At 45.7% G+C, this 12,269-nt stretch overlaps 2 protein-coding genes across 2 annotated transcripts in view; one reads left to right on the forward strand and one right to left on the reverse strand.

Moving 5' to 3' along the window:
• Mt4 (metallothionein 4) overlaps positions 1 to 12,269 on the reverse strand; it is a 43,260-nt gene that overhangs the window by 24,141 nt on the left and 6,850 nt on the right. The gene's annotated exons all lie outside the window — the stretch shown is intronic.
• Bbs2 (Bardet-Biedl syndrome 2) overlaps positions 10,283 to 12,269 on the forward strand; it is a 26,166-nt gene continuing 24,179 nt past the window's right edge. Inside the window, exon 1 of the mRNA XM_015488479.2 lies at positions 10,283 to 10,308. Coding sequence (XP_015343965.1) covers positions 10,283 to 10,308 — 26 coding nt within the window. The remainder of the gene's footprint in view (positions 10,309 to 12,269) is intronic.

A 12,269-nucleotide genomic window follows, 5' to 3' on the forward strand; every position in this document is an offset into this window, starting at 1 on the left:
AGGGAAGGAAGGAAGGAAGGAAGGAGGAGGAGGAGAGAGAGGAGAGAGAGAGAGAGAGAGAGAGAGAGAGAGAGAGAGAGAGAAAGAAAGACAGACAAAGAAAGATGAAATCAATGATGTTTTTGGTCACTGGTATTATTGAGTCTTCCTAGGGTGTGGGGTTCTTATGTCACATCTGAGGTCAGGAGATCCAGCATTTGCTCAAGCATTCCATTCATATAAGAAACATGTATTAAAGCCGGGCATCACCGCACATCCCTGTAATCCCAGAGACTCAGGAAGCTGAGGCAGGAGGATTGCAAGTTTGGAGCCAGCCTCAGCTACTTCGTGAGACCCTGTCTCAAAATAAAAAATAAAAAGGGATAGGGATGTGGCTCAGTGGTAAATTGTCCTCTGAGTTAAATACACAGTATCAAAAACGAACACAGATTAAGACCAGGCAATCTTCTACCCAAGTGCTAGGGCTTCCTCAGTGAACTGGTGAATATCCTTGCTCTCATGGAATTTACATATTCAGGGAGGGCAGGAGGAAAGAGTAAACATAATCAATTGATGATATAGCTAGTTAGAAGGTAATAAATGCTCTGCAGAAAAGGACACATAGAGTAAGGGGGCTCTGCAGTTGTGGGGACACATAGAGTAAGGGGGCTCTGCAGTTGTGGGGAGTAGTGGAGAGTGGTAGATGTAATCAGGTGGCCAAGAAAGGCCCTTAGAGAAGACGGATTGCCCGTCAGCAGCCCAGGTGGAGTAGTCTCCATCTATAGATGGTGCAGCTAAGGCAGAGGTGGGTTAAAGCAACTTGCCTGAGGTCTCACTACAGGAAAGGGTAAGGCCAGGACCAGAGAAGGCTTAAATCTGCATTTCACCAACCTGCTGTACAATAGCTGCAAGGAACCAGAGATGGGGAAACTGAGGCCAGAGAAAGAAAAGTGAAGTGCCCAAGGTCATTGAGTAAGAAGAAGAGAAGCCAGACCAGGGCAAAGGACAGGTACCTCATTATCAAAGAAAAGGATATGATAGCTCATATCAAAGAAATGGATAGATAGCTCTCCCCATCACCTGGTTGCTAACAACCTTGGGGGAGGGAAAGGATCACGTTTTCCAACACTAGCAGTCACCCCCTGGATGTCTCTCTCCCTGCCCTTTTGGTCATTTTTGGTCATGTAGGCAAGATAAGTGGGGAAGATGAGAAGAAAAGAAACCTAAAATCTATAAAAGGGGCAAGATACCCCGACTCCCTCAGCACCAGCTCTGGACCCCCTCCTCTCCAGAGGAGTCTCTCTCTTTGTTCTGTTTCTTAAATAAAATTCACTTTTTGCTCTTGCCTCATTGTTTCTCAGGTTCCACACGAGGAGGAACGAGGATCCCATCCTGATTTTCAAGACCAATTTCAGCCTGGGCTTCCCAAAAGGAAGAGACTTGAAGATGGTCTGCAGAAAAACTTTGATTTTCATGGTTTTGGTAGTTTTAGTTTATTTTAATGTGGATGAGAAAGAAGTGCAACAGCACATTGAAGTTATCATTTTCACAAATTTAGTGCTTAGGATAAATCAACTAATTAATTAATTAAAATTTGCAGTACTGGGGCTTGAAGCCAGCGGTGTTCTACCGCTATGCTACCCTCCCCAGCTCTTTTTATTTTATCTGGGGACAGGGTCTCACTGCGTTGCCCAGGCGAGCCTCGAACTTGTGATCCTCCCAAGTTGCTGAGACACAGGATGAATCATTTTTGAGTGAGTCAACTTAAGGGAGAGACAATGTAAATCTTGGAACAGACAGAACGTAGTCATAGTCTTAGCAAAATTCAGGGGAGATTAATTCTCACTGAAGTTGAGAAGGTTTTGCCTTTGCTTGTGGCCTCCTCTGGACTAAAGGAGGACATTTTCTGGGAGGGCCTGGAAGCTCGGCCTCCTTGGTCAGGGATTCTCCACCCAAGAACTCCTACCTGCTCCTTCATTACTGTCACCACAATCCTCTCCCCACACTGTCCCTGCCTTGCTGCTGTGACTGTGGGAACCAGCCCTTTTTTATGGACAATTTCATCTTCAAAGAGCTCCTGCTTGTTAATTGGCTTGGGCACTCTTGCCAAGGATGGCGGTTCCCACCATGCCAGCTGAGGATCCCAGGCATTCCTGATGGATGAAGGCTGATGCCATTGGCATGGGGAGGACCCCGCCAGGCCTGTGGATGGCTCTCACCTCCGCGAGGCCCTGGGTCTGAGCTAGAGGAGCTGGCAGGGATCCTAGCTCCACCATCTTAATGCCTTGTTGAAAGCCACAGTGAATCTTTCACATCTGGGAGATGGGATGACAGCAGGGTTGTTGGAAGGATTCAGCATCTCAAGCAGCGTACGTGGTTCCTTTCACACTTAAATGTCACTTCCTCTGCATGACATTCCAGCATTCTGTGCCATTCCTCCTCTACTCTCCAGAACATTCTACATGTTCCCCTTCTAACATGGATCAAGTCTCTGCTTTGTACTAGGGTGAACTGTGCTCCTGAACAAACTCCTCGAGGGTGGGGCTCATGTCTAGGCCTCATTACATCCCTACCGGTAGGAGGCCCAGGCCTGGCAGGACGGTTGGTAAATGTTTGCATGCCCCAGAGGCAGCACCTCATGGTGAACAAGAGCAAGGGCCCTAGAGCCCCACTCTGTGGGGTTAATCCCAGTTCTGTCATTCATTAGATCTCAGGCAAATTACTTCACCTCTTCATGCCCTGCAGCCCTGACCTGTAAAATGGGGGCAATTAATAACAGCGCCTACATCATCAAGCTGTTGTGAGGTATAAAAAAAATTAATACGCCTGAAGTGCTTAGACACTGGCTCCCCAGGATGAGAGCTACACAGCTGTTGGCCATTATTATACCTGCATCCAGCAAAGGCCCCTTTTCCATGTGCGGACACGGATAACCAAGTTACAAGAGGTCTTGGTGAGCGCAGTGGCTCACGCCTATAATCCCAGCAACTCGGGATCATGCTTTGATCCTTCAGGCTGAAAAGGCTGTATCCCTTCCCCAGTCTTTCCTCATGCACACACACCCTTGGCAAGTGTCTGAAATTCTTCCATCCCTGCTTTACTCTTTGGAGTTAAGATGTTTCACCTTATTACAAAGCAGATGTTGTCATCCTCAAATGTTAGTAGATTCCTGGGGAAAAGGCTTTGTGCAGGAATCCCAGGTATCGAGGATAAGAAAATGAGGATGCATTTTTAAATATATTAAACGAAAAAAAAAAGAAGCAAAATACAAGACTGGGTGTCTTGTATGCCTCCATTTACGGACTACATGAAAGCCTGGGAGAAGAATGTCACAGGAAGAAAGAACATGGCATCTGTGGGAGGAGACCTTGGAATTGGTCCCAGAGGGGATCCACAGGGAGGGGATGCTGTTGTCAACGACAGGGATGGGAGGGGGATTTCCTTTCAGCATATACACTTTTTCAGAGAATATACATTCTAAAAAATTCTGGTGGAATATGCATCATCATAAATTTTACCCTTTTAACCATTTTAAAGTACTCAATTCAGTGGCTTTAAGCCACACATTTGTGTGACTAACACCCCTATTTTCAGAACTTTTTCACCATCCCAAATCAGAACCATTTTTTGGTACCTGAGATTGAACCCAGGGGCACTTAACCACTGAGCCTTTTTCTTTCTTGTTACTGCTTTTCTAAGCCCTAGGTAAGCAAGCCCCATGCACAGACCACAGCACTTCAGCTAGTTGGTTTCTATCTATTCTTTCAAAAAGAGGCACCAGGCTGGGCGTGCTGCTCAGTGGTGGAGCATGTGCCTATCAGTGCAAAACTGTGGGTTCAGTCCCCAGCCCCGCCCTGTCTTTGTCCCTGGGTGTCCTTGGGTGGAGAGTTCCATGGCTGCTGTGCACCCCTGCTCTCTGTGTTACACAGCTGTCCTCATCTCACGCTCACAGAGGGAGCACGTGAAGCAGGTAGAAGGTACAGGAGGGGAGAGATTCCTAATCTGTTCATATCTTCATTTCAGTTCTGATCTTTCTCAGAAGCAGATCCTTAAAATAGCAGTGATGGTAAAGTGTGCCCCCAAAAAACAAAAACAAAAGCAAACAAAATAACCTGAGCCTGACATGGTGGCACACACCTATATCCCAAATACCTGGGAGGCTGAGGCGGGAGGATCACAAGTTCAAGGCCAGCCCAGGCAACTTAGTAAGATCCTGTCTCAAAATAAAATAAATAAAAAGGTCTGAGGATGTAGCTCAGAGGTAGAGAATGCCTGGGTTCAATCAGTACTGGGGGGAAAAAAGGTGAATAAGTAGGAATTCCATCCACCTAAGAAATTCCTGAAGGTTTATATAGCACAAAAAGTTACAAAATTGGATGTCTTGGGAACTTACAGTTAACAGGTTGTGGCAAGCATAATACAAGGGCAGATAGCAGGTTAATGATCTACATGGCATGATATTTCAAGGTAGGGAGTAAATTCAGATCCCAACATCAGAATTTATTAGGTGCCACTGCTGAGGTTGCTTGGAGGTGTTCAGCATAACGGGGACTTAGATGATACATCTTCAAACTCCTAAAGAGCTGACAGGGAACAGTGACGAAGTCCATCTGTTTCTACAGAGAGACTGATGTGTGGCTTAATATAAATATGAGACTTTTGAGACCCACACTTCGAGGAACAGCCTCCCTGTGAATTGTGAGCCACCCAGTCACAGGAAGTGCTCAGACAGGAGCTGGATGGCGATTCTGGCCTTGGGCAGAAGCCTGGGCTGGGGATCTCTCTGGCCCATTCCTATTGGAAAGGTCATGAATGTAGAGAAAGAACTTCTTCTAACTTTCTGAGTCCCCTGCGGATATGATGTTCCGATCCACAAAGCTGTCCTCTGCTTTCAGTTACAGGAATTCAAACTGAAGTAGAGAAACTCAGACCTTCTGGAGCAGGTGCCCCAGAGGTTGGCTTCCCACCCAAGCTGATAGTTACTAAAGCTGAGTCAGGTCTTAGCCAGCGTCTGATGCTGGCCACACCCTGGGATGGCTCCAGGGGTTTATAAAGAGCACCCTCTTTGGAAACTGGAGCAGAACCCAGCTAGCCCCTTTGATCTGAGCTGGAGGTGGGGTGGGCCAGAGGCTGGTTCCTTAGCTCCTTGGGTGCTGGGCTTGCTGCATCCCACTGTGGCCTCCTCTCATTTCAAAATCATTTGAAGAGTCCCTGGCAATTCCTTGCCCTGCCAAAGCAGATTCATCCCTGTCGGCACACCCCAGTCCCACCTTCCCATCAAGACCATTTACTACTGTGGCCTTGGCAGGCGCAGATGAAAGCAGGAGTTTTTCATAGATCATAACAAAAAGATTAAGGAGAGTAGGTTTGTAAATTAAAAAAAAAATTACAACTTACATAAGTTATACTAGCATTTCAAAATTGGAAACTCCTGCCATGAGCCAGACAATAATAAGAACAGCATCAACAAAAAATGAATCAAAACGTGTCTTTGTTGAGTGAACTGTGTGTCAACAATCCCTGGTCCCAAGATGGGCCCAGTGTCACATTCTCCTGCGACTTCCCTTCTCTGTTTTGGGAGTCTCTGACTCACCCAGAATCTTAAGTATGGTCTTGTGGATATCATGTCACTTACCATGTGGGATAAATGGTGCAAAAACAAGAAAGAGGCACCACTTCATGCTTATTAGAACACACCCACGTATCTTGCATGTTTCAATAAGTCACATAGGCCAATCCTACAGGCTGGGATTGATAAGGCAGGGTGGACTGTCAGAGACTGGGGGTGCAGGGCTGGCCTCTTTAGAAAGGGGTGGCTTGCACTGAGATCCGGAAGGCGGAGTAGCAAGTCCTGTCAGATGAGTTATTTAAGGCACAAATATTGATTTATTTGAAGAGACAGTCATTCCTTCGCCAAATACTTGATGAGCACCCATGACGTGCCGTGAACTGTGGAAGATGCCCCGATGAGATTAGGCGGGAACATTTCTTGCAGAGGGAGCTCCACTGAGTAAGGATTCTCTATTGTGCTGACACACAGAGGCCAGGCTGGGAAAGATCTGGGGCAGAGCCTTCCAGGTGGACAGAACTGTAAGTGCAAAGGCTCAGACACTATGGCGAGACTGCAATAAATCAACGAATCAATCTTAAAGCAGGAGATGGAACATTTATTTATTCACTAGCCTGTGGTCTGGATTCGCCAGGTGGTGGGCCAAGGGGGAGACTACAAATCTACATCCTTTGACTCCCTCCTCCAAGGGTTAGAGCACACGTTTACGGTACAAACCACACTAATCATAAGTGGTTGTTGCTGTGATCCAAAACTATGAACAAACATCATGAGATCTAAAATCATAAGCAGAAGGGGAAGTGGGTCAAAATGACCCTAAGTGAGTACAAGTTAAAGAATGGTTACTAACTGGACTGGGGTCATAGCTCAGTAGTAGAGCACTCACCTTGCACATCTGAGGCACGGGGTTTGATCCTCAGCACCACATAAAAAATAAATAAAGATTTCACTCTCCCCTCCAAATTACTTATTAAAAAAATAAAGAAAAGAATGGTTACTAATGTCTAGACAATCATGGTCTCACAGGGTACATTGCCCAAGAAAAAATGGGCATTCTTACATTGTATAAGAAGAACAGAAACCTCTGCATTTCTAAGCAGGGTGTGCTAAGCAGGATCAGGATGGCAGAGGTGGAGTTTTCTCATGGGAGAAGGTTTTCTTACAGGACATGGAGTCCCAGGGTAAAATGGAGTGTGTTTGGTCACTGCCCATAGAGCCTGGCCCATAACACAGAGGTAGGAGCAAATGACATGTTGGGGTGAGTCATGGGCATCAGAGCTCCACAGGCCAAGTTAGGAATTTGAATTTTATTCCATATATAATGGGAAACCACTGGAGGATTTTATGTATGGGAGTGACATTCTTGTTGATCTTTAAAAAATTAAAAGTCAACTTTTTTTAGGTGTAACTTATGCATAATAAAATACATTTAGTTTAAATATATAATTTGGTGAATTTTTGATTGCAGTGATGGGGATCAAACCCAGAACCTTGCAAATAGTAGGAAAGGGTTCTACCTGGAGCTATACCTGAGCTATACCAGGAGCCCAGTTTAATGATTTTAGCTATCATACTGTATACATTTACATAACTGTCACCACAATCAAATTATCAAACATTTTTATCACCTCCTCCCAAATTCCCTCATACCCCTTTACAATTGATCTTCCTGCAGAGACAAGGACAGAGGAAGAAGAAATGGATCTGGACAGGCAAATGAAAAATATACAACCAGCAAGTTAAAAAAAAATGCAAGTTCAAAAATATAGCTCCGTGGTCCTCCACGGAGCTTTAGTAAACCTTTATCCTACAAAATGTATTGAAAATGAGTTGTCTATCTTTTAGCATCTCTTATTAAGAGGTATTATTTAGACTTAAGCTGAAAGAACCTTTTTTTTTTTTTTTTTTTTTTGGTGCTGGGGTTGAACCCAGGGCCTCATGCATGCAAGGCAAGTGCTCCAATATTGAGCTATATCCCCAGCCCTACTATTATCTTAGCACCTGGGAATGTGGCAAGAATCCTTAGAGGAAAGCCATCTCATCACAAAGTCATGAAAAGTTCATTTCTGTTTTATTCTAAATTGCTGAGATTTCTAAACTTGTTTGGAATTCCTGCCCATGCTCTGAACTTACCCATTCCTGGCTCCCCGTGACCAGATAACAACCCTCTCTGAAACCTCAGCAGTGGCACCTAATAAATTCTGATGTTGGGATCTGAATTTACTCCCTACCTTGAAATATCATGCCATGTAGATCATTAACCTGCTATCTGCCCTTGTATTATGCTTGCCACAACCTGTTAACTGTAAGTTCCCAAGACATCCAATTTTGTAACTTTTTGTGCTATATAAACCTTTTCTTCCTCGAGAGCTGGGCTGATCTCTAGCCTGGTTGGGGAGTGACAGCTGCTGGCCAGCTTTGTGTACACAATATAAGCTTGCTTAAATTTGATTTAAAATTGGAGTCAGTGGTTTTCTTTGCATCGTGGTTCAACTTCTGGACCTCAACTGGACACCCTGACTATAACACAGGGGGTAGAGAGAACTTGGGGTTGAAATTAGTTTCTGCATCTGTAATGGGGACAATATTACCTACCCTCAAGTGTGGAGAGTTAAGTGAGATAATAATTTGAATAAAGAATTTCACAGGGGCTGGGGTTGGGGCTCAGTGGTTGAGTGCCTGTCTGCCATGCGTGAGGCTCTGGGTTCAATTCTCAGTACCACATATAAATAAATTTAAATAAAATAAATGTCCATCAACAACTAAAAAATGTTAAAAAATGAATTTCACAGACTGGCACATAGTAAGCACTCAAAAAATGTTACCTATTATTATTCTTATATGTAGCCCCCCTGCCCCCATCTATTCTCTCTCTATATATATTTTTCCACATGTGACATGCTGCTAAGCGACTCTGACATAAGGTGCTTCATCCTAATTTCTGACATGTGTGAAATGAGCTGAGAGAAGAGATCACGTAGTCAGCCTCACCCTGCAGCCCACGGCAGACCATCACAGAGCTACCTTACCGGGAGTTCTAGAAAGAAGGCAGGCAATGGAAGGTGGGTGGGTGGGATGTCCAGGAGATCTGCTCCTGCAGGAAACCAGACAAAAGTCCTCTCAGAGCCTGGCCCTGTACAGCCTGTCTGATCCAGTGGTCTCCCCACCCGCTCCTCCATGGACTGGAGAGGGGTCTTCATGGCTACTCCCCTTAAAAGAGTTTGGGGAACCTAAGACTGCAGTCCTTCATACACAGGCTCTGGGGGGATGCGCCTGGAAAGAGGACGCAGATCTGGATCCTAAAACCATCCACAGACGGCCTCTGCCTCAAGCTGTTATTTTACTGTTTCTTTTCTTTTTCACTTTAAAAATGTGAGACAATTCTGCTGTAAAAACTGCAAGTGAACCACCATTTGACCCAGTTATCCCACTCCTCGGCATATATCCAAAGGACTGAAAATCAGCATATAGTGGGGCAGCCACATCAATGTTTACAGCAGCTCAATTCACAATATCAAAGCTATGGAGCCAACCTAGAAGCCCTTGAACAGATGAATGGATAAAGAAAAGGTGGTACATATATACACAATCGAATATGACTCAGTCATAAAGAAATTATGGCATTTGCTGGTAAATGAATGGAACTGGAGACTATCATGCTAAGTGAAATAAGCCAATCCCCCCAAACCAAAGGCTAAATGTTCTCTCTGATAGGTGGATACTAATACACAATAAGGGAGGTCGGGAGAGACTTCATTGGATTACATAAAGAGGAATCAAGACTGGGGAGGGGGGATAGGAATAGGAAAGAGAGTAGAATGAATCGGACATAACTTTCCTATGTTCACATATCAATATGCGAGCAGTGTAACTCCACATCATGTTCAACCACAAGAATGGGATCCTAATTAGAATAAGTTATACTCCATGTATGTGTAATTTGTCATACACTATACTGTCATATATATCTAAAAAGAACAACAACAAAAGTCCTTCTCTCTTCCCTCGGAAGCAAGCTGGTGACTTAAAGGAGCCCTTCTCAAGCCCCAGTCCACCCTGAGAAGTCAGTCTCCTGTCCTGACCTGTCCTGTGGGGCCTCCTGCCCCACCTCCCTCCGAGACCCAATAAAGACCAGGCCTTTATTCGGAGTCCTGAGCCATGGATCAGTTCTTTACACCTGCACACCCTCTAGTGGGTGCTTTGTAAATTCAAGGTGAGGAGAGCGCCTGTCCGCATAGGCGCCCTCTACCTTTCCAGCAAATCGGGATCAAATATTTTGGTCCTAACCCAAACCATTAGAACTTAACTAGCAAGGCTGGTTTTCCAATCTCAGACTAGAAGAAAACTGGACCAGAAAAAGAAAAAAGACCCCAAATTTATTACCATAGTGACCCTACCCAAAGGCAGCTCTTTCTCCCAGAGTTAATGATAACCACGCATGGGGGCCCTTATTAAGGGCTAGACATAGCTTTAAGCCCTTTCATTAGTTCATCTAATTCTCACAACACTGCTCTTCAGAAGTGGTGCAAGTGATATTTCTCTTTTCTAGACAAGGATGCAGGTGCTCAGGAAAGTTCACTACTGGGGGCAGTGTGGTGCAGTGGTTGGGGCGCAGGCTCTGGAGCCCAATTGCCTGGGTTTGCCATTCTGATTCTGCCACTTGCCAGCTGTGTGACTTTGGGCTATGTTATAGGAATTCTTGTGACTCAGTTTCCTCTTTTGTAAAATGGCATGATGACTAAGGGTGGCTATGAGGATTAGTGAGTTGGCTTGTGTCAAGTCTTTGGTACAGAGAAGGTGCTCAATAAACATGAGCATTAGGGCTAAATGGTGGGCCTAAGTTTCCACTAGTGACTAAGGGAGGATGAGTCTAAACCAGGTCTGCATGCTGCTGAGAATCACAGGTTGTACTGCTGCATTTCTACAATAACCGCTGACCCCCAGCCCACTGCCAGCTCCCATTCCCCTTGCAAAGTCCTATGCCTCAAGAGCCCCAGCTCTCACTCTCACAAGGCTGAGCCAGTAACCCCTGGTAGGCCATGGCAGGCAGAGAAGAGTCCAGGACTCCTGGCAGGAGAGGGTCAACTCTGGGTCCTTCTCCTTGAAGGAAAACCTTTAAGTCCCCTGCCTGGATTGGTGCTTGGCAGAAAAGTCTGGGGGTTTCCCTATCCTTCTGGGAGCCTTGCTGATCCTAATTGGAGTTGTGCTCCAAAAACTCAAATATACTCTATTGTGGGAGGCCAACCTTACGGGTGACTGAGTTACACTCCCCAGCTGGGTGCTGAAGCACTCAGTCACAGAAATGGGTGTGTCTTGCTACAGCCCCATGGGTGAAGCTATGCTCACCTGTTCCTTTGTAATATAACCCCTTGCCCTGTTTAGGATAGAATCTTCCATGGAAGGGCCTTGTGTGTGTCCCCTCCTCTTACTGTGCCCTTGGGTGTGGCCTACCCAGGTGTCAGTCAACCTGCTGACAGTGGACATCATGAAGATAGACTCAGCCTCCTGAAACCTGACCCCTTGCCTCATTTGAATAGCTTCTCCTCAATAAAAGGGATCAGGGCGTGCTCTCTCTCTCTCTCTCTTCGGACCCTTAAGGTCAGAGGAGCCGTCACAGCGACCCCAAAGAAAAAGGTATTTGTGTCTCTTGTGTGGTTATTTCGTGCAGCCCAGTTAGCCCAGTTTAACTAGAGTGACTCCTGAGCCTTTTAGTCCGAGAACAGAAACCCGGCACTCTATGTAACAAATGATGTGACTGCTGGAGATCTGATGAAGGCACACAGAAAGTGTGGCTACTTCCTAAATATGAGAATGGCAGTGACAAGCCCCCACATGACTCCCTGGTGATGTTCAACCCAAGCCTTCAAAGATGGAAGGGATGGGGAAAGTCATTCCAGGTAGAAAACACAATGTGAGCAGAGAGTCTAGAAACAGCATGTAAAGGATAGGGTTTGAGGGGAAAAAGCAAAAGATGAGGTTGTAGAGATAAATGGTGATAAGAATATTTTGGAGATCTTCGTGTAATCTGTTAAAGAGGTTGGATTTTCTTTGATTGAAAATAGGGAGCCAATTTAGATGTATAATGAGAGGTGGTGATTCTAGGCACAGTTGGTGCACACTAGTAATCCCAGTGACTTGGGAGAGCAAGGCAGGAGAGTTGCAAGTTTGAGGCCAGCCTCAGCCACTTAGGGAGACCCTGCCTTTAAATAAATAAACAGAAAAGGCAATGTAGCTCAGTGGTAAAATGGGTTCAATCTCGATACTGGAAAAGAGGGAGAGCGAGACAGTGCCGGGGTGGGGTGGGGGGAGAGGAAGGAAGGAATGATGCTAAAGTTTTATCATCTGCAAAATGGACTAACCTCATAAGGTTATAGTAGGATTAAGTGAAATGATCATATAAAGCACTTATAATGGCAGCTAGAAAATGGTCAATAAGCGTTAGTGATGCTGTCATGTCCTGTTAGAAGAGCAACTGAAAAGTCATAGACCACCAGGGTCTGCAGGCTACAGACTGGTTGTGCTGGGAGGGGACGCCCGCGGGGATGCACTGGCTCAGATCCGGCCACCGCAGACACCTGGGTGGAGTTGAACCTCAAACAGGCAAGTTACAGCAGCCAAAGACGTGACTACTCTTAGGAGAGAACATAGCGCTGCTCCTCCGCGGCGCGAACCACGCGCAGCCGCACTCGGAGCGAGGCGGTGCCTGCGCAGCCGCACTCAG

Source organism: Marmota marmota, unplaced genomic scaffold (assembly GCF_001458135.2).
Source record: "Marmota marmota marmota unplaced genomic scaffold, marMar, whole genome shotgun sequence".
In the NCBI taxonomy this organism is placed as follows: domain Eukaryota; kingdom Metazoa; phylum Chordata; class Mammalia; order Rodentia; family Sciuridae; genus Marmota; species Marmota marmota.